Genomic DNA, 26,911 nt, shown 5'->3' on the forward strand with positions numbered 1-26,911 from the left:
CATGCCTTTCTGACTAGACCAAGCTAGTCTGACTGGCTGCTGATGAGACTCAGAATTTATCCTCTAGGAGTCATTGTCACAGCTATAGATATGCGTGGCTCTCCAGTGCTCCGATGTCCAGCCGGGCCTGTCGCCATCGGAGCTATTGATTTGCACTTGTTTAGCAGCGACGGTGGTTGGGGGTGTTAGTTTCGACTTCATTGTTCAGTGGTCATGAGAGTCGTTGGAGCCGTTAGTGAGCGACTGTTGTTCTTGGAGGCCAGGCTTCTTGAGTCTCCTGGGTAGAGATGAAAGGACGGCATTGTAAGTGGGAGATAGGTGGTGTTGCAGACCTCCTCCTCTGTTGAGGGATGGTTTTTCCAGTTTCGCATAGATGGCTTCCTTCACCCCTCTTTCAAACCATCTATCTTCTCTGTCCAAAATGTGTACGTTGCTGTCCTGGAAGGAGTGTGTCTTCTCCTTTAGGTGTAGATGGACTGCTGAGTCTTGTCCTGAGGAGTTTGGCCTTCTGTGTTGGGCCATCCGTTTGTGTAGTAGTTGTTTGGTTTCTCCTATGTATAGGTCAGTGCAATCCTCATTGCACTGTACAGCATACACCAGATTGCTTTTCCGGGTGTGTGGTACACGGTCTTTGGGATGAACCAGTCTTTGTCGGAGTGTGTTGTTGGGTTTGAAGTATACCAGGATGCGTTGTTTATGGAAAATTCTCCTGAGTTTCTCGGAGACCCCAGAAACATACGGGATGACTGTGTTATTCCTTCTGTTCCTTTTCTCCTCGTCGCTCACCTGGTTGGTGTTTCTGGAACGTGTTGCAGTTTTCACAAAGGTCCAACTGGGGTAGCCGCAGGTTTTTAAAGCTCCTCTCAGGTGTTTGTGTTCTTCCCGTTGGGCCTGAGTGCTGCTGGGCACATTGTCAGCTCTGTGTTGCAGAGTTCTGATGACGCTCAGTTTGTGTTCCAGAGGGTGGTGTGAGTCGAAAAGTAGATATTGGTCTGTGTGTGTAGGTTTCCTGTAAACCCCAATGTGGAGGCTCCTGTCTTCCCCAATGTACACATTTTGGACAGAGAAGATAGATGGTTTGAAAGAGGGGTGAAGGAAGCCATCTATGTGAAACTGGAAAAACCATCCCTCAACAGAGAAGGAGGTCTGCGACACCACCTACCTCCCACTTACAATGCCGTCCTTTCATCTCTACCCAGGAGACTCAAGAAGCCTAGCCTCCAAGAACAACAGTCGCTCACTAACGGCTCCAACGACTCTCATGACCACTGAATAATGAAGTCAAAACCAACACCCCCAACGACCGTCGCTGCTAAACAAGTGAAAATCAATAGCTCCGATGGCGATGGGCGCGGCCAAACATCGGCGCACAGGAGAGCCACGCATATCAATAGCTCCGATAATGACGGTACACAAAAGAGCCACTCATATCTATGGCTCTGTTAGCGACGGGCGTTGGTAAACATCGGATCACAAAGAGCCACTCATATCAATAGCTCTGACAACGACTCCTAGAGGATAAATTCTGAGTCTCATCACCAGCCAGTCAGACTAGCTTGGTCTAGTCAGAAAGGCACGAACTGAGGAAGCCTCTTGGATGAGAGGCGAAACGTCTTCACGGATATATACCAAGTCCAGTTGCACTTGATTCAACTCCTTTGGATAACCATGACCTGGATGAATGAGAACATTCACAGACTATAGATCCATCACGTGATTTCAATGTTGGTCAAGATAACCTCACCAAGCTATTTTAAGTGCGTTCATGTGTGTGTATGTGTGTGTGTGTGTGTAGGGTGAGTGATGAGAAGGATGCCCGGGGTTACCTCCAGGCTTTGGCCTCTAAGATGACAGAAGAACTGGAATCTTTACGGAGCTCCAGTCTTGGAACAAGACCTCTGGTAGGAAATGCACATACAAAAACACAAACACACTATGCACCCACACACACACGTACAAATATTCATATACACTATATACAAGCACAAACCCACACACACACACACACACATATACAAACATCCATACACACTCTACACACACATGCACACACACACACACACACACATTGTAACCTACTGATGTTTTTTGAAAAATGCTCTTCTATCTAAAATTGTTACTTCAGCGAGAATCAGAAGTGGCCACGCCCCCCCAGAAAGCCTTGCCTCCTTTTGGTGGGGACAAGAGGGTGAGTGAGTCCATCACCAGCTTCTGGCCACTGCAGATGCAGAACCTGGTTCATGGCAGGCCCTGAGGACTGCTTGCATGTCTCTTGGCTTGCTTGTCATTCATGTAGCCTGCCTGTAATGATGGTGATGTGCTGCAAGCAGGAGCTGAGTGTGTGTGGGAATGAGGTGAATGAGCAGCTGGTCTGACCGTGTATTTGTGTTTTGCTGAATTGGGTCGCCACTCCCCAGACAATCTGAATTTAACCAGAACCTCCTGAGACCCAGTAAAGTAACTGGGTCTGGGTTGGTGGCCATTAGAGGAGGTGGCCGCTTTAGGAAACATGTTTCCTATAGAAATAATCAATGAGATATGTCTTGATGCATGCTCAATAATCCAGGTAAGAAAATCAAAGAAGGTTGAATCAGTTCATCAGTTTTATCACTCATCTACGTGACCTTGTCACTTAGATGTCCAGATGAACTGATTCATCGCTCATCTACGTGACCTTGTCACTTAGATGTCCAGATAAACTGATTCATAGCTCATCTACGTGACATTGTCACTTAGATGTCCAGATAAACTGATTCATAGCTCATCTACGTGACCTTGTCACTTAGATGTCCAGATGAACTGATTCATCGCTCATCTACGTGACCTTGTCACTTAGATGTCCAGATAAACTGATTCATCGCTCATCTACGTGACCTTGTCACTTAGATGTCCAGATAAACTGATTCATCGATCATCTACGTGACCTTGTCACTTAGATGTCCAGATGAACTGATTCATAGCTCATCTACGTGACCTTGTCACTTAGATGTCCAGATAAACTGATTCATAGCTCATCTACGTGACCTTGTCACTTAGATGTCCAGATGAACTGATTCATCGCTCATCTACGTGACCTTGTCACTTAGATGTCCAGATGAACTGATTCATCGCTCATCTACGTGACCTTGTCACTTAGATGTCCAGATGAACTGATTCATCGATCATCTACGTGACCTTGTCACTTAGATGTCCAGATGAACTGATTCATCGCTCATCTACGTGACCTTGTCACTTAGATGTCCAGATGAACTGATTCATCGATCATCTACGTGACCTTGTCACTTAGATGTCCAGATGAACTGATTCATCGCTCATCTACGTGACCTTGTCACTTAGATGTCCAGATGAACTGATTCATCACTCATCTACGTGACCTTGTCACTTAGATGTCCAGATGAACTGATTCATCACTCTTCTACGTGACCTTGTCACTTAGATGAACTGATGAAATGATTCAACCTTCTTTGTTTCATGAGACATCTTCAGTTTTGCTTTATATTTGATGACTCAGAGTGTATTCATCCGTCTGCTCGCCGCTGAAGGACAGATAAACTTAGTGGTTACTAGCCTGGTGGTTGCAAGATAATTCCAGGTTTTATAGGATGATTTATGAGATGTCTAAAACAGTACTTATATATTAGAAATATAGCAACATTTCTCTAATATTTGTCTAATGTTTTCTTTATTCACAAGTCGTAGCTCCCACATGACTTGAAAGTTAGGTTGGGGGATTGCTGGTAGGAATCCCTGTATTATCTCCATGTAGAATAAACCATTCTACATAAACTCTTGTAATACGGCTCAAAAACCAAGCTACTGACCGTGAGAGTCAGTCATTCTGAAACATAGGAAGAGGGTTTGGGAGATTCCTGTCCGCAGACCATTCATCTAAGTTAGCTTCAGTCTGAGCAGCTGGCATCAGGCAGCGCTGCACCCCTCCGTCCTGTAAGCTGGTCAGCCTGGACACACAACCAAGCCAGGAGATGCTCAGTGGCTGATTGTGCTGTTTTTCCTGCAGACCTGTTCATATCGTTGTACTGCCGGTAAAGGAGTGGAGGTAGTACAACAGGGCAGTTCAACTGTTGATGTGTCAGTGGGGATGTTGTATGTTTACTCACCATCTGCAGGTTCCTCATAAACAGGAAGTAGTTTATCTCCTGCAGGCTGAGCTCTGCTGATTTCTAGGAGGTAGAAGACTGTAGAAGACTGTTTATTTGGGGAAAAGTAGAGCCTTCACTACATCCACAGAACAGCGAACTGTGTGTCCCTCTGCCCTGCAGGACCCACTGTGGAAGGTCCGTCGGAGCCAAAAACTGGACATGTCAGCCCGACTGGAGCTCCAGTCTGCGCTGGAGGCAGAGATCCGGGCCAAACAGCTGGTCCAGGAAGAACTCCGCAAGGTCAAAGCTGCCAACATCTCCTTTGAGAGGTCAGCCAAGGGTCAACAAGTCATCTTATTAATATGCCATTCCTTTACTCTCAAAGAGGAAATAGATTTAGTAGATATTTCAAGACTGAAACAATCCCAGGGAATGCACATTCTACTCCCAGTCCCACAGAATTTACTCATGAATAGAGTATTTTCTGATTTCTGGTTCAGTTGTTAATTTGGTCACAGATTACAATACAGCGTGATCCCTTATTGCAATACAGCAATAAGGGATCACGCACTGGTGGAACGACACACAGACCTACATGCTGAACAACGAAATGGGGGAAGATTGAGATTGAACACAAGTATCTTAGGAGACAAACAGTTTGTTACAAGACTAAATCATTTTTAGACTTAAATATCAGGCCAGCAAAAAGGCTCGCTATCGTTTGGGACACACTCAAAGCATTTAATACAGGAAAATATACAGCTTATAATATAATATACAGCTTGCACTTCATGGAAGTAAAACAAGAGCAAAGAGAAAGTACGACTGTTGGAAAAAGAATCAGTCAGATGGAGAAACTTGGTAAGAAATACAAGGAGGATGAATTTAGTAAAATCTGTCAGCTAAAATTTAAATTACATGAAATGTATAATAAACAGGCAAAATATGCATTATTTAGACTCAAAACCAATTGTTATGAAAAGGAATGAAAAGACTGGAAGATTATTGGAAAAATGTTTCAGACATCAGGATGCAAATATTATCACAGCAATCAGGAACTGATAAACTACTTACATCATCTAAAGAGATGAAAAGCCAGACTTGTATATAGCTACATGTACAACTAGCCCTGAAGAACTCTGAACACTTTTTCCCAGGAAGTGAAGTTACCGACACTTCCCCAAAAGGAAAATAGAATCTGGGCATTCCTGTAACAGCAGCTGAAGTGAGAACTGCTGTTATGTATATGACAGCTGGAGGTCACCTGGCATGTAGATGTTATGTGTATGACAGCCGGAGGTCACCTGGTATGTAGATGTTATGTGTATGACAGCCGGAGGTCACCTGGCATGTAGATGTTATGTGTATGACAGCTGGAGGTCACCTGGCATGTAGATGTTATGTGTATGACAGCTGGAGGTCACCTGGCATGTAGATGTTATGTGTATGACAGCTGGAGGTCACCTGGCATGTAGATGTTATGTGTATGACAGCCGGAGGTCACCTGGTATGTAGATGTTATGTGTATGACAGCTGGAGGTCACCTGGCATGTAGATGTTATGTGTATGACAGCCGGAGGTCACCTGGTATGTAGATGTTATGTGTATGACAGCCGGAGGTCACCTGGTATGTAGATGTTATGTGTATGACAGCCGGAGGTCACCTGGCATGTAGATGTTATGTGTATGACAGCCGGAGGTCACCTGGCATGTAGATGTTATGTGTATGAAAGCTATAGTAGTGGGGACATCTGCAGTCAAGTTAGACACTGTATTGTTTGTAAGGGTGGGACACTTGCAGTCAGGTGAGACACTATTGTTTATAAGGGTGGGGACACCTGCAGTCAGGTGAGACGCTGTATTGTGTATAAGGGTGGGGACACCTGCAGTCAGGTGAGACTGGAGACGTCACTCAGATGATGATGAAACGTTTCTGTCAGTAAACGCTGTGTCCACATGAACTGACTCTCCTGTCTGTGGCTGCCTGTAGGACATTAACAACTGACTTCATATCTGCCCGGTTGATTCTCAGATGTTGGAATGAGCCTCAAACTCCGACGCAGAAAATGTGGAGGAACAAATGATGGAGACTGCTGCATATGAAGAGATGCAGGGACGGCTGGGACAAATGATATGGTTAAAGAACAGTGGGACAGCTTTAGTGGGAGTGTGTCCAGAGGTAGCAAGCTCATCCTGACAGGAACTGATGGCTTGGTACAGGAGCTCTGTAACTGTTGCCATGTACTAATGCCTACACCACCTTACTGTACCCAAACCACACAACTGCCTTTCTTCTATCAATGTCTCTTTGGTTACCTGCCCCCCCCCCCGCATTGATTTTAATTAAAAGACTAAAATTAAGAAAAGCATGTCATTCTTTGTTTTTACTTTGCTTGTTGTTTGCTAATAGTAGACCGAGTTTGCAACTGCTTCAGAACCCAGTTTCTGTCTGGGCTGGTCCCATAGCCTTTACCCCTCCCAGAGCGTGTACAAGGCAGTAGTTTGTTGTGTTATTTAACCCAGAACTGGGCTAACCTTGACTCAATTACTATGGTCCACGTGAACGTGGACCATAGTAATTGGTCTACGGGGGGGGTTACTCCAGAGGTTTCTGTCGGGGTTTGCCCCACCTTTAGCCTCTGGCTAAATAGCCTATCCCACAAGGCAGCAGGAGGCGGGTTACTTTCTAGGGTGCCAACGATTCGCCCGTCGCCAGAGCCCCGTTAGTGATCTACTAGTGTGAACCACGAGAAGGTGGGGTTGCCTTGCCTGGGAGAGGCTTTGTGTTGCGCTAGACGTGTGTGTGTTTGACACACGCCACTCTAGACCAGCTCAGACCGCAGGCGAAAGATGATGATGATTGTTTTTACTGCAGCAGCGGGTTTAAAGGGACCATGGAATCTGTTCTGTAATTACAAGCTTTTTTTTTCCTCGCGTCTCTCTCTCGCTCTCGCTCTCTCTCTCTCTCTCTCGCTCTCTCTCTCTCTCTCTCTCTCTCTCTCTCTCTCTCTCTCTCTCTCTCTCTCTCTCGCTCTCTCTCTCTCGCTCTCTCTCTCTCTCTCTCGCTCTCTCTCTCTCTCGCTCTCTCGCTCTCGCTCTCTCTCTCTCTCTCTCGCTCTCGCTCTCGCTCTCGCTCTCTCTCTCTCTCTCTCTCTCTCTCTCTCTCTGTGTGTGTGTCTTTCTGTCTCTGTCTTGCTCCTCTCCCCTCTTCTTCTGTGTCTCTTGTTTCACTTAGGTTTCATTAACATGAGAACATCACAGTGTGTTTGTCAGAGCACAGGAAGTGACATGAGCAGGAATACACCTGGTGTGGTGTGGTGTGGTGTGGTGTCGCAACCACCACATGGTAACATGAAAATAACAATGACGTGTGTTTTCTGTCTCTCTCTCTCTCTCTCTCTCTCTTGCTTGTAGTAAATTAAAGGACTCAGAAGAGAGAAGCAGGGAGATGGAGGAACAGTTTGAGAGCCTGAAAAAGGAGTTGGAGGAGATCCGCTCAAACTCTGAAAAAGGTCTTTTCTGTTCTTGTTCTCCTCTCCTCAATACATCAGTCTAAAACCTCTCTCCTCAGTGTCAGACCAACATCTCTGTTGGACTGTGATTCATGTTTACTTTCCATGTGATAAAGAAGTTAAACTGAGAAGTAGAAGAAGACTGTACCATCACAATACTGTCTCTCTCTGTATCTCTCCATCCCGCTATGTCTCTGAATCCCTCCTTCCCAGGTCTGAAGCTGCCAGATTTTCAGGACTCTATATTTGAATACTTCAACACCTCACCCCTGGCACATGACCTCACCTTCCGAGTGAGTGGCCCGTCTGTCTATCAGCCTGTCCATCTGTTAGCCTGTCTATATGTCTATCTGTATATGTCTGTCTGTCTGTCTGTCTGTCTGTCTGACTTACCGGCCATATGTTTTTCTGTCTGTTTGCCTTGTCTGCTCGACTGTTTGACTGTATTTCCTTAAATGTCTCCATCTCTCTGTATGACTAGCCATTTCTGTCTCTCTGCTAGCCTGTTTGATGGCATCTGCCTGCCTGCCTGCTGTCTCTCTGCCTGTCTGTTGCTAGGTGTGTTATAGTGGAGTGTGATAGTGTGATAAAGATGTTTTACCAGATACTTCATCAATGTCTGTTATTCACAGACACATAATCATACATACACTGATCAGCCAAAACATTAAAACCACAGACAGGTAAGTAAACAACATTGATTATCTCGTTACAGTGGTACCTGTCAAGTGGTGGGATATATTAGGCAGCAAGTGAACAGTCAGTTCTTGAAGTTGATGTGTTGGAAGCAGGAAAAATGGGCAAGCATAAGGATCTGTGCAACTTTGACAAGGGCCAAACTGTGATGGTTAGACGACTGGGTCAGAGCATCTCCGAACGGCAGGTCTTGTGGGGTGTTCCCAGTATGCAGTGGTCAGTACCTACCAAAAGTTCTCTAAGGAAGGACAACTGGTGAACTGGCAACAGGGTCATGGTTGCCCAAGGCTCGTTGATGTGCATGGGGAGCGAAAGCTAGCACATCTGATCTGATCCCACAGAAGAGCTACTATAGCTCAAATTGCTGAAAAAGTTAATGCTGGCTATGATAGACAGGTGTCAGAACACGGTGCATCACAGTTTGCTGCGTATGAGGATGTGTATCTGCAGACTGGTCAGAGTGCCCATGATTACCCGTCCACTGCCGAAAGCGCCTATAATAGGCATGTGAGCATCAGAACTGGACCGTGGAGCAATGGAAGAATGCGGCCTGGTCTATTGAATCACGTTTTCTTCTACGTCATGTGGACGGTGGGATGCGTGTGTGTCATTTACCTGAGGAAGAGATGGCACCAAGATGCACTATGTGAAGACGGCAAGCCGACGGAGGTAGTGTGATACCGTGGGTAATGTTCTGCTGGGAAACCTTGGGTCCTGGCATTCGTGTGGACATTACTTTGACACGTACCACCTACCTAAACATTGTTGTAGACCAATACACCCCTTCATGGCAACGGTATTGCCTGATGGCAGTGGCCTCTTTCAGCAGGATAATGCTCCCTACTACAATGTAAAAATTGTTCAGGGATTGTTTGAGAAACATGACAAAGAGTTCAGGGTGTTGCCTTGACCTCCAAATTCTTCAGATCTCAATCTGATTAGGCATCTATGGAATGTGCTGGAAAAACAAGTCCGATCCATGGAGGCCCCACCTTGCATCTTACAGGACTCAAAGGATCTCAGACTCATGTTTATTGGCCATATAGGTTTGCACATACATGGAATTTGACTCCGGTTTTGTGGCTCTCTCAGTGTACTTAACATATAAGTACAATTTACAGTACAGTATATACACTCACTGGCCACTTTATTAGGTACACCTTGCTGGTACCGGGTTGGACCCCCTTTTGCCTTCAGAACTGCCTTAATCCTTTGTGGCATAGATTCAACAAGGTACTGGAAACATTCCTCAGGGAGTTTGGTCCATATTGACATGATAGCATCACGCAGTTGCTGCAGATTTGTCGGCTGCACATCCATGATGCGAATCTCCCGGTCCACCACATCCCAAAGGTGCTCTATTGGATTGAGATCTGGTGACTGTGGAGGCCATTTGAGTACAGTGAACTCATTGTCATGTTCAAGAAACCAGTCTGAGATGATTCAAGCTTTATGACATGGCGAGTTATCCTGCTGGAAGTAGCCATCAGAAGATGGGAACACTGTGGTCATAAAGGGATGGACATGGTCAGCAACAATACTCAGGTAGGCTGTGGCGTTGACACGATGCTCAATTGGTACTAAGGGGTCCAAAGTGTGCCAAGAAAATATCCCCCACACCATTACACCACCACCACCAGCCTGAACCGTTGATACAAGGCAGGATGGATCCATGCTTTCATGTTGTTGACGCCAAATTCTGACCCTACCATCCGAATGTCGCAGCAGAAATCGAGACTCATCAGACCAGGCAACATTTTTCCAATCTTCTATTGTCCAATTTTGGTGAGCCTGTGCGAATTGTAGCCTCAGTTTCCTGTTCTTAGCTGACAGGAGTGGCACCCGGTGTGGTCTTCTGCTGCTGTAGCCCATCTGCCTCAAGGTTCGACGTGTTGTGCGTTCAGAGATGCTCTTCTGCATACCTCGGTTGTAATGAGTGGTTATTTGAGTTACTGTTGCCTTTCTATCAGCTCGAACCAGTCTGGCCATTCTCCTCTGACCTCTGGCATCAACAAGGCATTTTCGCCCACAGAACTGCCGCTCACTGGATATTTTCTCTTTTTCGGACCATTCTCTGTAAACCCTAGATATGGTTGTGCGTGAAAATCCCAGTAGATCAGCAGTTTCTGAAATACTCAGACCAGCCCGTCTGGCACCAACAACCATGCCACGTTCAAAGTCACTTAAATCACCTTTCTTCCCCATTCTGATGCTCGGTTTGAACTGCAGCAGATCGTCTTGACCATGTCTACATGCTTAAATGCATTGAGTTGCTGCCATGTGATTGGCTGATTAGAAATTTGCGTTAACGAGCAGCTGGACAGGTGTGCCTATTAAAGTGGCCGGTGAGTGTACAAAATGGTTGGATTTATTGACAGTGTTAAGTGTTCATTTGAATGACAGCCTGCGGAAAGAAACTGTTTTTATGTCTGTTTTTTGGGGGGGGGTTTTGGGTACAATGTTCTGTAGCGCCTACCAGAGGGGAGGGGTTGGAACAGGTTGTGACCAGGGTGTGATGGGTCTACAGTGATGTTGCCTGCCCATTTCCTGAGTCTGGAGGTTAATAAGTCCTGAATAGAGAGCAGGTTGGCACCAATGATTTTCTCTGCAGACCTAACTGTCTGTTGTAGTCTGTCCCTGTCCTGTTTGGTGGCCGATCCAAAGCAGACAGTGATGGATGTGCAGAGGACAGACTGGATTATTGCAGTGTAGAACTGAATCAGCAGTTCCTGAGGCAGGTTGAACTTCTTGAGCTGGTGGAGAAAGTACATCCTCTACTGGACCTTTTTGATGATTGTGTCCATGTTGGATGCCCACCTTAGGTCCTGGGAGATTGAGGAACCCAGAAATCTGTAGGTTTTCACCACAGACACCGTGCTGTTGAGTATGGTGAGGGGGGCAATGTTGGGGGACTCCTCCTGAAGTCCACTGTCATCTCCACTGTTTTGAGCGTGTTTAGCTCCAGGTTGTTATGGCCGCACCAGAGGGCCAGCTGATCAACCTCCCGTCTCTATGCAGACTTCACCATCCTGGATAAGGCCAATGATGGTTGTGTCGTCCGCAAACTTCAGGAGTTTTAACAGACGGGTCACCTGAGGTGCAGTCATTTGTGTAGAGCAGGGGTGTCAAATCCAAACTTACTGAGGGCCATTCTGAGGGTTGTGAATAAAATCGGGGGCCATGACATTCATTACAGTGATTCTTGTTAAGGTTACAACCCATGTGCTATTTATATAGCACAGACAGTTTTTTAGGATTATTGTATATTTGATTGGTCTCTTTGTACAGTAAACGTCAATACTCTGTATGCTTCTTCTCATTTTCCAGTCGGTGTGACATTCAAATTTCCCCAAACTGGGGATTAATAAAAGGCAATTCAATTCAGTTCAATTCATATATGACTCAGAGGTAACGTCAATGCAGCCAAACTGGCGTGTTTATTCACACAATCAAACCAAACACATGACTGGCGAGAACCTGCCAGGAGAGGGCACATGGAGGACAGGACCATAACAATTATGTTTATAAGTAGGCTAGCAGGTGGATTAAATAAAATAAAAATACAGTTTGTTTCCCCTTCATATTTGTGGGTAATTCTTTATATCAGCAAAATAAGATGGAAGTGCTGTCAATATAGCGGCAAGTGCAAAAACAATGTTGTATTTAAAGATAATAAAAAATAAAAGAAGAAGACAAGTGCACAATTAGACAAACTACATTAGCAGTCTACCCTACTATAGGTTCAGTTTTTAACAAAATAGTTTCACAATTAAACAAAACCATTAGGCCTACTACTGTGTCTTTCAACACAACAAATTATGTTTTCTGTGATAACACAAAATAGTCAGTGCAACAAGGCCTATCTGAAATGCATTGTAGTTCAACTCTTACCAGACACTCTGCACCTTTTCTTAGAGATGATCTCGTCTATTCTAGGCGTAATGTCCTTAGCTGTGACCAGTTTCAATACCGAGAGCAAATGCTGGTCCCTGAATCGGGATCTGTGGGATGTCTTGTTCAGGTTCATTATGGAGAACATCTGTTCACATGAGTAAGTGCTTCCGAACATGGACATGATGCATGCAGCATGAAGACGGAGCTCTGGCATTGATTCGGGGAGGAGAGGTGCAAACTCAGCAGTCCCGACTGACTGGTACTGGGACTTCAGAGTGCTGCTACATTGCGGTTCAGTGAGTTCCAATTGCAGGTGCTCAGGGGCAGTGTCGACATCAGTTGCAAAAGGATTTGCGAACAGGTCAAGGTTGAATTTCTGTGATTCAAAATCAGCAAACCTCCTGCTGAATTCCGCTTTGAGTGTGTTCAGTTTGTCAGCATACACTTGGGTCGGGAGTGGAATGGTGACTGTGGCGCTCATTGATTGACAGGTAGGAAAGTGGGTCAAGTTACCTTTGCGCATCTGGCCCTCCCACAGACGCAGTTTCAGTTCAAATGCCTTCATGGAGTCCCGCATCTCAGTGATCAGCTGCTTTCTTCCCTGGAGTTTTAGATTCAGTGAACTGAGGTGCTCCGTGATGTCACACATAAACGCCAAATCGCTCATCCACCTTTCATCCTCAAGCTCGGGGACGACCTTCTGTTTGCTTTCCATGAAACAAGCAATCTCAGCGTGGGTGTCGTAAAACCTCCTCAGCACTTTCCCCCAACTCAACCAGTGCACCTCCGTGTGATAGGGCGCATCCTCGTGCACAGAGTTTTCCTCCTCTAAAAGAGCCCTAAACTGCCGATGATTCAAGCCCCGTGCACGAATAAAGTTCACAGTTTTAGTCACAACAGTCATGACATGTTCCATGCCCAACACCTTACCGCAGAGGGCTTCCTGGTGGATGTTGCAGTGGTAGGCTACCAGGTTTTCTCCTGTGTGCCCCATCGCCTTTCGAGTCAAACCGACCAAACCACGAACTTCCCCGCACATCGCCGGTGCACCATCCGTTGTCAGTCCAACAAGTTTATTGCAGGGCAGTTCCATTTTGTTCACGCTCTGCTCCACTTGGGTGAAAATGACCTGTCCTGTTGTTGTCTTGTGAATCGGTTTCACGTCTAAAAGTTCCTCAGTGACGGACAACTGAGTGTCAACCCCTCGGATGAATATGGACAGCTGGGCTGTGTCTGTCCTGTCTTTACTCTCATCTACCGCTAGTGAGTATGAAACAAAGTCCTTGGCTTTTCTTTTTAGCTGGCTCTCTACATCAGAGGCCATTTCATCAACACGACTAGCCACAGTATTTAGGGACAGGCTGATCTTTGAAAATGCCTGCTTCTTGTCAGGGCACACAATGTTGCACACTTTTTCAAGGCAGTCTTTAATAAACTCTCCCTCGCTAAACGGCTTGCTAGCCTTTGCGATTTCCTCTGCAATAATAAAACTTGCCTTGGTAGCGCCCTCACTTTCACTACTGATGTGAGTGAACATGCTTTGCTGATATTGAAGGTTGTGTTTCAAGTCTTTGGCTTTCTGCAGCCGTTGCTCCACGTCCAGCATATTGCGTAGCATATTGCTCGCCATGCTTCGTTTCGAAGTGTTTGCGGATGTTGTACTCTTTGAACACTGCCAGCGACTCTTGACATACGAGACACACTGGCTTTTGTTTTAATTCACAAAACAGGTATTCAGCTTCCCACCTCTCTTGAAACTGTCGATACTCTTTGTCTACTTTTCTTTTTTTCGCCATCATTTGTTCATGCTAGCTAGCTCTCGATCTCCTTTGCAAAGCGTACATTCAGGTAACGTTACTCGGGTGACGTAGGCAATGCTACTGCAGGAACATGCTACTCAGAATTTCTGTTACTATGGGAAAAAAGTGAAGTGCGGCAGCGCCCTCTTGTGTTTCAGCGTTGCATTGTCACAGACACAAGCTCTCGGGCCACATTTAGTTGATGACCAGGATTGACAGGAGGGCCGGATTAGATATTGCGGAGGGCCGTGTTTGGCCCGCAGGCCTTGTTATTGACACATGTGGTGTAGAGGGAGAAGAGTAGAGGGGAGAGCACACATCCCTGGGGGGTGCCAGTGGTAGTTGTCTGTGTGCTGGATGTGATTTTCCCCAGCCTCACCAGCTGCCACCTGTCTGTCAGGAAGCTTTTAATCCACTGGTAGATGGGGGCTGGTTCAGTGAGCCAGGTGAGTTTGGAGTGTAGGATATTTGGGACATGTAGTGCAGTCCCATGTTGACTGCATCCTCCATTGACCTGTTTGCTCGGTAGGCAAACTGCAGGGGGTCGAGCAGGGAACCTGTGAGTTCCTTCAGTTGGGCCAACACCAGTCTCTCAAAGGATTTCATGGCCACAGACATTAGGGCAATGGGTCTGTAGTCATTCAATCCTGTGATACGGGGTGTCTTGGGGACCGGGATCATAGTGGAGCTCTTGAAGTAGGAGGGGACTTCATACAGCTGCAGTAATCTGTTGGACGATCAGTGTGAAAATGGGGGCCAGCTGGTCAGCAAAGACTTTCAGACAGGAGGGTGACATGCCATCCGGGCCCGGTGCCTTTCTGGTCTTCTGTCTGTCTCAACACATAACCAGAGTGTGGGTGGGAGTGTGTGTGGGGAGGTGAGAGTGGCTGGCAGGGAGTGCAGTTGGTTGTGTATTGTGGACAGAGAGGCTGGGGGGTTTTAAAGTTTGCTTTTCAAACCTGCAGTGAAACCCATTTACATCGTCAGCCAGTTGACGGTTCCCTGCAGTGTGGGGTGATGGGCTCCTGTAGTTGGTAATATCTTTCAAACTGCTCCAGACTGATGATGTGTCGTTGGCAGAAAACCTGTTTTTCAACTTTCCAGAGTAGCACCTTTTTGTCACTCTGATCTCCTTTGTGAGTGTGTTTTGGTTTTGTTGTACCGGATCCTTTCTCCACCCCAGTAGGCTTCCTCTTGGCCTGGCGAAGCTGCCTGAGTTTAGCTGAGAACCAGGGCTTATTGTTGTTGAAGGCACAGAAGGTTTTGGTGGGTACACATCATCCAGGTCTGTAGATCTACTACTACTTTCGGCTGCTCCCGTTAGGGGTCGCCACAGCGGATCATCCGTTTCCATTTCTTCCTGTCTTCTGCGTCTTCCTCTGTCACACCAGCCACCTGCATGTCTTCCCTCACCACATCCATAAACCTCCTCTTTGGCCTTCCTCTTCTCCTCTTCCCTGGCAGCTCCATATTCAGCATCCTTCTCCCAATATACTCAGCATCTCTCCTCCACACATGTCCAAGCCATCTCAATCTTGCCTCTCTTGCTTTGTCTCCAAACCGTCCAACCTGAGCGGTCCCTCTAATATAATCGTTCCTAATCCTGTCCTTCTTCGTTACTCCCAGTGAAAATCTTAGCATCTTCAACTCTGCCACCTCCAGCTCCGCCTCCTGTCTTTTCGTCAGTGCCACTGTCTCCAAACCATATAACATAGCTGGTCTCACAACCATCTTGTAAACTTTCCCTTTAACTCTTGCTGGTACCCTTCTGTCGCAAATCACTCCTGACACACTTCTCCACCCACTCCAACCTGCCTGCACTCTCTTTTTCACCTCTCTACTGCACTCCCCGTTACTTTGGACAGTTGACCCCAAGTATTTAAACTCAAATGCCTTTGTCACCTCCACTCCTTGCATCCTGACCATTCCACTGTCCTCTCTCTCATTCATGCATAGGTATTCCGTCTTGCTCCTACTGACTTTCATTCCTCTTCTCTCTAGTGCATACCTCCACCTCTCCAGGCTCTCCTCAACCTGCACCCTACTCTCGCTACAGATCACAATGTCATCCGCGAACATCATCGTCCATGGAGACTCCTGCCTGATCTTGTCCGTCAACCTGTCCATCACCATTGCAAACAAGAAAGGGCTAAGAGCCGATCCTTGATGTAATCCCACCTCCACCTTGAACCCATCTGTCATTCCAACCGCACACCTCACCATTGTCACACTTCCCTCATACGTATCCTGCACCACTCCTACATACTTCTCTGCAACTCCTGACTTCCTCATACAATACCACACCTCCTCTCTCGGCACTCTGTCATAAGCTTTCTCTAAATCTACAAAGACACAATGCAACTCTTTCTGGCCTTCTCTATACTTCTCAATCAACATTCTCAAAGCAAACATCGCATCTGTGGTGCTCTTTCGTGGCATGAAACCATACTGCTGCTCGCTGATCGTCACCTCTCCTCTTAACCTAGCTTCTATTACTCTTTCCCAAATCTTCATGCTGTGGCTGATCAACTTTATACCTCTGTAGTTGTTACAGTTCTGCACATCGCCCTTGTTCTTGAAAATCGGTACCAGTGTGCTTCTTCTCCACTCCTCAGGCATCCTCTCACTTTCCAGGATTGTGTTAAACAATCTAGTTAGAAACTCCACTGCCATCTCTCCTAAACATCTCCATGCCTCCACAGGTATGTCATCAGGACCAACTGCCTTTCCATTCTTCATCCTCTTCATAGCTGCCCTCACTTCCTCCTTGCTAATCCGCTGAACTTCCTGATTCACTATCCCTACATCATCCAACCTTCTCTCTCTCTCATTTTCTTCATTCATCAGCCCCTCAAAGTATTCCTTCCACCTTCTTAGCACACTCTCCTCGCTTGTCAGCACATTTCCATCTCTATCCTTGATCGCCCTAACTTGCTGCACATCCTTTGCAGCTTGGTCCCTCTGTCTAGCCAATCGGTACAAGTCCTTTTCTCCTTCCTTAGTGTCTAATCTGTCATACAACTCACCATGCGCCTTTTCCTTTGCCTTTGCCACCTCTCTCTTTGCTTTACGCTGCATCTCCTTGTACTCCTGTCTACTTTCTTCATCTCTCTGCCTATCCCACTTCTTCTTTGCCAACCTTTTCCTCTGTATAATTTGCTGTACTTCCTCATTCCACCACCAAGTCTCCTTGTCTTCCTTCCTCTGTCCTGATGACACACCAAGTACCTTCCTAGCTGTCTCCCTCACTATTTCTGCAGTGGTTTTCCAGCCATCTGGCAACTCTTCACTACCACCCAGTGCCTGTCTTAACTCCTGCCTGAACTCCACACAACAGTTTTCCTTCTTCAACTTCCACCATTTGATCTTCGGCTGTGTCTTCACTCGCTTCCTCTTCTTGGTCTCCAAAGTCATCCTACAGACCACCATCCGATGCTGCCTGGCTACGCTCTCCCCTGTCACCACCTTGCAGTCTCCAATCCCTTTTAGATGGTGCCTTCTACATAAGATATAGTCCACCTGTGTGCACTTTCCTCCACTCTTGTACGTCACCCTGTGTTCCTCCCTCTTCTTGAAATATGTATTCACCACAGCCATTTCCATCCTTTTCACAAAATCGACCACCATCTGTCCTTCCACATTTCTCTTCTTGACTCCATACTTTCCCATCACCTCCTCATCACCTCTGTTCCCTTCACCAACATGTCCATTGAAGTCCGCTCCAATCACCACTCTCTCCTCCTTGGGTACCCTCTCCACCATGTCGTCCAACTCATTCCAGAATTCTTCTTTTTCATCCATCTCACACCCAACTTGCGGGGCATATGCGCTGATAACATTCAGCAATAAACCTTCAATTTCCAGCTTCATACTCATCACTCTGTCTGACACTCTCTTCACCTCCAGCACGCTCTTGACATACTCTTCCTTCAGAATTACCCCTACCCCATTACTCCTCCCATTCACAGCATGGTAGAAGAGTTTGAACCCACCTCCGATACTCCTGGCCTTACTCCCCTTCCACCTGGTCTCTTGCACACACAGTATGCCTACCTTTCTTCTTTCCATCATGTCAGCCAGCTCTCTCCCTTTACCAGTCATAGTGCCAACATTCAAAGTTCCAACTCTCACCTCCACATGCCTACCCTTCCTCCTCTCTAGCTGCCTCTGGACATGCTTTCCTCCTCTCCTTCTCCTTCGCCCTACATCCAGGTCTGTAGATGCAGCCTCCAAAACACTCCAGTCAGTGCAGTCGAGGGAGGCCTGGAGCTCCAGTTTTGACTCATTGGTCCAGTTCCTCAGTTTTAACCACAGGCTTTGCAGGGTTTAGTTTCTGCCTGTAGGTTGGGATAAGATGAGTCAGACAGTGATCAGAGTACCAGGGCTGCACAGGGGACAGAGCAATAGGCGCCCTTTAATATTGTGTAGCAATGATCCAGAGTGTTTTTGTCTTTGGTGGGACATTTAACATACTGTCTGTATTTTGGCAGTTTGTGGCTGAGGTCTTGCGCTGTTAAAATCCCCAAGGATAATGAGCAGGGGGTCTGGATATTTGCGCCCCATGTTTTTAATTTGATCAGCCAGGTGTTTTAACACCTCCTTAACACAGGTCTGGGGTGGGATATAGACACCAACCAGAATAAATGATGAAAATCCCCATGGTGAATGGTAGAATGGTTTACAGTCAGTGAAAAAGGTCTCTAAGTGAGGCCTGCATGATTTCTTCAACACTGTGACATCCGTACACCAACCTTCGTTTATGTAGAGGCATATTCTGCCACCCCCGTCCCCCCCAATAACTCCGTTTCGCAGCCTGCCCAGAGGAGTTGGAACTGCGGCAAATTAAGTGTACTGTCTGTGATATGCTCACTAAGCCAGGTTTCAGTGAGACACAGGGTAGCAGATCTGGAAAAGTCCAAGTTGTTTCCGTTTAGTAGTAGCAGTTTGTCCATCTTGCTAGTCAGAGAGTGGACATTCACCAGGTGGATTGACAGGAGCGCAGATCTAAATCCCTGCTGTCGCAGTTTAACAAGCGTTCCGACTTGCTTACCCCTTAGATGTCTTCATCGTAGTCTGCACAGGGCTGTACCGATCAAGACCTCAGTAAGACTTTTTGTTAAAATGTTCAATTAAAGTCAGGAAAAAAGTGTGTTCAGTTTGTCCAGTGGACAGTTTGAGACTTAAAAGTTCTTCCCTGTTGGGATGCCCCGATGGCTCACCTGGTAGAGCGTGTCCCACATAAGGCTGAGTCCTTCCCAGGCTGCACGGTGGCTCAGTGGTTAGTGCGGTTGCCTTACAGCAAGAAGGTCCTGGATTTGAGTCCCAGGGTAGTCCAACCTTGGGGGTCGTCTTGTGTGTGGAGTTTGCATGCTCTCTCCATGTCTGCGTGGGTTTCCTCCGGGTGCGCCGGTTTCCTCCCATAGTCCAAAGACATGTAGGTCAGGTGAATCAGCCGTACTAAATTGCCCCTAGGTGTGTGTGTGTGTGTGTGTGTGTGTGTGTGTGTGTGTGTGTGTGTGTGTGTGTGTGTGTGTGTGTGTGTGTGTGTGTGTGTGTTGGCCCTGTGATGGCCTGGCGGCCTGTCCAGGGTGTCTCCCCACCTGCTGCCCAATGGCTGCTGGGATAGGCTCCAGCGTCCTTGCAACCCCAAGAGCAGGTTTAGCGGTTTGACAATGGATGGATGGATGGAAGTTCTTCCCAGCTGTATGTGATCAGTGAGTGGGCGCTGGAAACTAAACAAATAAACAATAACAGAAGAGAGCACAGAACTGAAGCTGTCGTCCATGGCGCCATCTTGATGATGTGATGATCTGCTGCAAATATCTTGTTGAGATACCAGAGGACACTTTGCGGAGTCTTGTAGAATCCATGCCTCGATGGATCAGAGGTATTTTGGTGGCACAAGGGGGGCCTACACAGTATTAGGCAGGTGGTTTTAATGTTTTGGCTGATCGGTGTATATACTAGATAGAGAGCCATCCTAACTAAGTGTAGTTACCCAGCATGCTCTCTGCCTGTGGTTCTGAGCAAAGACCAAGGTATAATGGGCAGGTGAAGCCCACTTGAGTTCTGGCTTTGGTTCGGTCAGTCCGTCACCTCAGGTCTCTGAATTAAAGCGTTAGTTCTCTCTCTCTGCTTTTCCTTCTGAACAAGGACTCAGTTTCCTCGTCATCTGCCTCCTCTCTGCCCACCTTCTGGGATGAAGTAAGTTTGGTTGCTCAGAGCCACACAGTTTACCCCACCCCAGGGCAGTAGATTCGTCAGTGTTTTGGAGCAGTGCTGCCAGTCTTTAAAAGGTTGCTGCTAAGTCAAACCAGGAGGGATTTTTAATTAGTTTACCACAATGGTTTTCAGTTCAGTCCTTGAATACCATTAGTACTTCTGGTTTTTTATTCCATCAAATAGTTCGTTACATTCACCTGTTGTTCCAGGTATAAAACCTCCCTGAATGGAGGCTGAATAACTCGAACGGCAGGTGATTGTAATGAACTACCTGGTAGCAGTACTGCTAGTACATGAGGACCAGATTGAGAACCAAGGTTTAGCAGTTAGCATTGTGCTAATTTCTTCTTGGCAATATGGAAGGCAATGTCATGCTCTTTTCCCATAGCAATGCAGAGACTAGATTGGATCCAAACATGAGACATGGAAACTTTTTTTTAATAGCTGGCTGCACTGTCCTCTCCTTCCTGTAAACTAACATTGGACCAGACAGTAGCAGTATTAGATGGCGCATTAGCACACCAAATGCCCACTAACCACAAGTTAAAGATCAACTTAATCCTATACCAGTTTTGTGAGTTTGCTACTATCTAATGGTAAAAACCATCTCTTAAGTGTTCTGCTGATCGTAGTACCAAGTGATGTAAACATAGCTGGATACAGTGTAAACACAATTGTAGCTAGTAAAATTAATAATGATTCGGTTTGATTTAGCTGTGACATTGATCAAGCACCGACAACAGTCAATCATTTCACCAATGCTTTATCTTTTTCACCTTTGGATGGTAGTAAACTAACAGAAGTTATATAGGGTGTAGTTGTTCTTTAAAGACTACAGGAGTATAACTGTGGTTACTCTAGCCTGTGACTTTACAAAGCCCTGTAAGTACAGTCGCTGAATACTCTGCTACAGGAATGCTAATAAGGGTTTTTATGGTGTGGTTGGTTGCTGGAAGTAGCTCTTTAATTTGACTCTAAACAAAGCTAATTAAAAATAGATTTTTTTATAATTACTGTGATGATTTAGCCAAATCTCCTCTATCTGCCACTGATTCCAAAAGTAACTAGAACCACTGTTTTCTTATAAATACTGCAAGATGTTATGACTTTAGCTATTACTTAGCTTTAGCCGTGACTTGGCCTTAACCTTAGTTATGACTTTGCCTTAGCTTTAGCAGTAGCCTAACCTGTCGTTTTACCAGTAGCCTTAAGCTTGGCCCACTGCAAGTCTGTGAAGAGGGTATCTTGAGTTCATACAGCTCATAACTGATGTCAGCTCACAGCCTTTCTGTCCAAAATTCAGGCCCAGGGATTTGGAAAAATAATCATACCAGGTTGGGCAAATGTAAAATTTTTCAAAACGGTTAAATAGTAAGCACAATACCAAACTGGTATACCGAATTATACCACTAGGTGTTGCACTTGACTCAGCCGCCACTCCTGAGTGTAACGTTGAGACTGAATGAGAGTGTAGTGATTCCAGTCCAGTTGGTGGCGGTAAAGCACCTCTAAGCTGGTTTGGCATCCGCCAATAAAAACTAAATAAGAAGTGTAGCGTTTACGCGTCGCCTCGTCTGTTTTCCGGCTCATCTCTTCCATCAGCTTCGTATCCACAATGTTGCCATATCAGCGCCGTTTTCTTTTTTGTTTTGTTTTGTTTTGCACTAACTCTACCATATCTCGTCTCTCTCGTCACCCCCAAACAAAGTAAACAACACACACATCTTCCCCCCAGCCACCTCTCCTCAAATTTGGCCTCTTTGTTGCCAACCTTGGCTCGGCACTGCACGGTGCCAGCTCGACTTAACTCGACAAATTGCGCACGGCCTTTCAGTATTGTTGCTCATGACTAATGCAATACAAGTTGGATTTAGCGCCGTGACGCCGTCGGCAATGCTGGCTCAGTCAGTTTGCATAAAATGACATTACATCACAGTCATTTAGCCGACGCTTTTATCCAAAGCGACTTACAATAATTACATTACATTACAATCATTTAGCCTACGCTTTTTTGCTGGTGGTCCCGGGCTCCCCCGGGACCACTATATTGATACCGAACTTAGTGCGGACACCCAACCGGAACAGTCCGCTGCAGCCCAGAGCTCAATCGATCCGCCAGCCTCAGCCTCCCCTGGCATGCGCCTGTAATCCAAGTCACCGCCTTTAAAATCAGACCAGTTTAAGCTCGTACACCAAACCGGGCCGGCAAACCGGAAACCAACCGAACTCTTCCATATATGATCCATGTATGATCATATATGATCCATATATGATCGGCATGGCCCTCCATACATTGTTGACAGGTCAGGAAGTCTCAGTTCTGCCACCTAGTGATGTAGTCTTGTCATCTCTGAACCTGTAACTTCTGCTGTCTTTAGACCAGTTCCATCAGTGAGACAGACTCCACCCCCCAGAAAGCAGATGCTCCGCCCTCACCTCCACCCACAGCCTCTGAACATGACGTGAGTGACTCAAATCACACTGTGCTGTTCTACCAACATACAGTCTACTGTCTCCCCCTTCTGCTGCCCGTCTTCTTCATCACTGCTAGTTTTCTGATTTGATGGTTTTCAGTTTTGTCTAGGCAGCTGATCGTATGTCATTCATCCTGACTGGACTGCAGTTATATAGAGCTTTTTTCCAAAGTGCATAACAGTTCATGCCTCACACACCCATGCACACTGATGGCGGTGTTAAACATGCAAGGTAACAACCAGCTCATCGGGAGCAGTTAGGGGTTAGGTGTCTTGCTAAGGGACACCTCAACATTTTTGCCAGGAAGAGCTGAGGATCGAACCGGCAACCCTCCAGTTACCAGACGACCTGCTCTACCTCTGAGCTACTGCCGCCCGTGTCTAGGAGCACAACATTCTGTCCTACTGCACTGTGCAGCAGTCGTATTCGAGCAAAACACTGTCTATACTGGAACCTCGATTTTCCAGTCAGTCAGCTCACCTCTGTCACACACACACAGTAATATAAATCCACACACAACACATACACACAGACAAGTATAACTGGTCTCTTCCAGTAAAGTTGATTATTTATCTCTTTTCTCTCTCTTCTTCTGTCTGTCTCTCCAGGACTCAGCCAAGCATGACGTCCCTGCCACACCCCCCTCTACCTACCAGACCTCGCTGCTTAGCACACCAAAGGTACTCTCTCACACACACACACACACACACACACACACACACACACACTCTCTCACTCTCATTAGACTGTCACTGCTGCCATTTAACACAGGTGATGCTCCCCTTTAAAGATAACCATGAAGTGAAAAGTTCATATTCATCATTCTTATCAGCGTTTATCTGCACATAGTACTCATCTAGGTAACAGTATGCTTTTGAAATTCGCAAAAGTAAATTTCAAAATGTACTTTTTTGCAACTGTGTGATTTTGTAAATGTGCTGCCTATCTTGGCCAGGTCTCCCTTGAAAAGGAGGTTTGTAATCTCAACCAGATCCTCCTGGTTAAAGCTTAAATAAATCAATAGATAAAATTAAAAGTTTTTTTTGTTTTGTGTTTTTTTGTCTATAAGAAACAAATGTTTCCTCTCCCTGAAAAATTCTAAATTTTTTTACTTATGTCAACCTGCACTTGCGGGTGTACACTTAAAAAAGGTAAAATGAATGAACGGGAGTGATTAGAGAAGACCAGTAATTACCACTGAACTGAAACAAGCCGAAGAGCCTAACCTTAACCCTTCTAAATATACCGGGGATAAGGGTTAGGATTAGGGGTTTGGATTAGGGTTAGGGGTTAGGAATAAGGTTAGGGTTAGGGTTTATGATTAGGGGTTAGGATTAGGGTTATGGGTTTGGATTAGGGTTAGGGTTTATGATTAGGGGTTAGCATTAGGGTTATGGGTTTGGAATAGGGTTATGGTTTATGATTAGGGGTTAGGAATAGGGTTAGGGTTTGTGATTAGGGGTTTGGATAAGGGTTCGGGGTTAGGATTAGGGTTATGGGTTAGGGTTTATGATTAGGGGTTAGGGATTATGGTTAGGGGTTAGGAATTGGGTTAGGGTTTATGATTAGGGGTTAGGATTAGGGTTATGGGTTTGGATTAGGGTTAGGGTTTATGATTAGGGGTTAGGATTAGGGTTATGGGTTTGGAATAGGGTTATGGTTTATGATTAGGGGTTAGGATTAGGGTTATGGGTTTGGATTAGGGTTAGGGTTAGGGTTTATGATTAGGGGTTAGGGTTATGGGTTTGGATTAGGGTTAGGGTTTATGATTAGGGGTTAGGATTAGGGTTATGGGTTTGGAATAGGGTTATGGTTTATGGTTAGGGTTTATGATTAGGGGTTTGGATAAGGGTTCGGGGTTAGAATTAGGGTTATGGGTTAGGGTTTATGATTAGGGGTTATGGGTTTGGATTAGGGTTAGGGTTTATGATTAGGGGTTAGCGTTAGGGTAATGGGTTTGGAATAGGGTTATGGTTTATGATTAGGGGTTAGGAATAGGGTTAGGGTTTATGATTAGGGTTATGGGTTAGGGTTTATGGTTAGGGGTTAGGGTTAGGGATTATGGTTAGGGGTTAGGAATTGGGTTAGGGTTTATGATTGGGGTTAGGGGTTTGGATTAGGGTTAGAGGTTAGGGATAGGGGTTAGGATTATGGTTAGGGTTAGAGGTTAGGGTTAGGGTTTATGATTAGGGGTTAGGGATTATGGTTAGGAGTTAGGAATAGGGTTAGGGTTTATGATTAGGGGTTAGGGGTTTGGATTAGGGTTTAGGGTTAGGATTAAGGTTAGGGGTTAGAGGTTAGGGTTAGGGATTAGGGTTAAGGTTTAGGGTTACCCTATACCATTTATTATTGGCTGGCACTCAAATCCAACCCCCTCACCAAACCCCACCCGGCGTTTTTTTCCCCCATTTGGATAGACATCAAATCATGGAAGTTTGCTTTGCTCTAAGTGCACTTTCATGGGAGCTTTAATTCCCTATGTAACTGCTATTCACGACTTTGACCACTAGAGGGCGTGAACCCTGCCCTGTCAGTGACACCAGCTGCTATGTACACTGTTGGTGATTAGTGAATGTGTGTGTGTGTGTGTGTGTTTATAGATAGATATCCAAAGGAGTTGAGTCGAGTGCAACTGGACTTGGTATATATCCGTGAAGACGTTTCGCCTCTCATCCAAGAGGCTTCCTCAGTTCGTGCCTTTCTGACTGGACCAAGCTAGTCTGACTGGCTGCTGATGAGACTCAGATATTTAGAGGGGTGAAGGAAGCCATCTATGTGAAACTGGAAACACCATCCCTCAACAGAGGAGGAGGTCTGCGACACCACCTACCTCCCATTTACAATGCCATCCTTTCATCTCTACCCAGGAGACTCAAGAAGCCCAGCCTCCAAGAACAACAGTCGTTCACTAACAGCTCCAACCACTCATGACCACTGAATGGAGAGCTAATGAAGTCGAAACTAACACCTCCAACGACTGTCGCTGCTAAACATCGGAATACAAAAGAGCCTCGCATATCAATAGCTCTGATAACGACTGTCGTTGCTACACATCGGAACACAAAAGAGCCATTAACATCTATAGCTCTGATAACGACTCCAAAGAGGCTAATATCTGAGTCTCATCAGCAGCCAGTCAGACTAGCTTGGTCTAGTCAGAAAGGCAGAACTGAGGAAGCCTCTTGGATGAGAGGCCAAACGTCTTCACGGATATATACCAAGTCCAGTTGAACTTGATTCAACTCCTTTGGATAAGCAAGACCTGGATGAATGAGAACATTCACAGACACCTTTATAGAAAGATGTTCTCACTAATCAAATGATACTTGGTGTGTGTGTGTGTGTGTGTGTGTGTGTGTGTGTGTGTGTGTGTGTGTGTGTGTGTGTGTGTGTGTGTGTGTGTTTTGTCCCAGCCCAAAGCTCATCAGTTGAGTATCAAGACATTTTCCAGCCCCACTCAGTGCTCCCACTGCTCCTCCCTCATGGTGGGCCTCATCCGCCAAGGCTACGCCTGTGAAGGTACACACACACACACACAGGCGCGCGCGCCTTGATCTTCCTCACATGTGCTCTGATGAAGATCACTATGCACCCTATCAGTTCTCCTGTGAAAGTCTGACCACACACCCACCATTCAAATGAGCAACCACACTACACCAGAACCACATCAATTCAAATGAACAACTACACTACACCAGAACCACAATCAGTTTAAACGAACAACTACACTACATTAGAACCACAATCAGTTTAAACGAACAACTACACTGCATTAGAACCAGAATCAATTCAAATGAGCAACCACACTACACCAGAACCACAATCAATTCAAATGAGCAACCACACTACACCAGAACCACATCAATTCAAATGAACAACTACACTGCATTAGAACCACAATCAGTTTAAACGAACAACTACACTACGTCAGAACCAGAATCAATTCAAATGAACAACTACACTGCATTAGAACCACAATCAATTCAAATGAGCAACCACACTACACCAGAACCACAATCAATTCAAATGAACAACTACACTGCATTAGAACCAGAATCAATTCAAATGAACAACTACACTACACCAGAACCACAATCAGTTTAAACGAACAACTACACTACATCAGAACCAGAATCAATTCAAATGAGCAACCACACTACACCAGAACCACAATCAGTTTAAACGAACAACTACACTGCATTAGAACCAGAAT

The 26,911-nt window shown here is 45.9% G+C and overlaps 1 protein-coding gene across 2 annotated transcripts in view; it reads left to right on the forward strand.

The window, feature by feature from the left end:
• Positions 1–26,911, forward strand: part of cdc42bpb (CDC42 binding protein kinase beta (DMPK-like)) — a 177,716-nt gene that overhangs the window by 101,177 nt on the left and 49,628 nt on the right. For both annotated transcript variants that reach the window (XM_056295104.1, XM_056295103.1), the window contains exons 17-23: positions 1,796–1,901; positions 4,281–4,429; positions 7,515–7,612; positions 7,826–7,905; positions 22,602–22,685; positions 23,307–23,378; positions 26,112–26,217. In XM_056295104.1, the coding sequence (XP_056151079.1) occupies positions 1,796–1,901; positions 4,281–4,429; positions 7,515–7,612; positions 7,826–7,905; positions 22,602–22,685; positions 23,307–23,378; positions 26,112–26,217 (695 nt within the window). The remainder of the gene's footprint in view (positions 1–1,795; positions 1,902–4,280; positions 4,430–7,514; positions 7,613–7,825; positions 7,906–22,601; positions 22,686–23,306; positions 23,379–26,111; positions 26,218–26,911) is intronic.

Source organism: Lampris incognitus, chromosome 15 (assembly GCF_029633865.1).
Source record: "Lampris incognitus isolate fLamInc1 chromosome 15, fLamInc1.hap2, whole genome shotgun sequence".
Classification (NCBI taxonomy): Eukaryota; Metazoa; Chordata; class Actinopteri; order Lampriformes; family Lampridae; genus Lampris; species Lampris incognitus.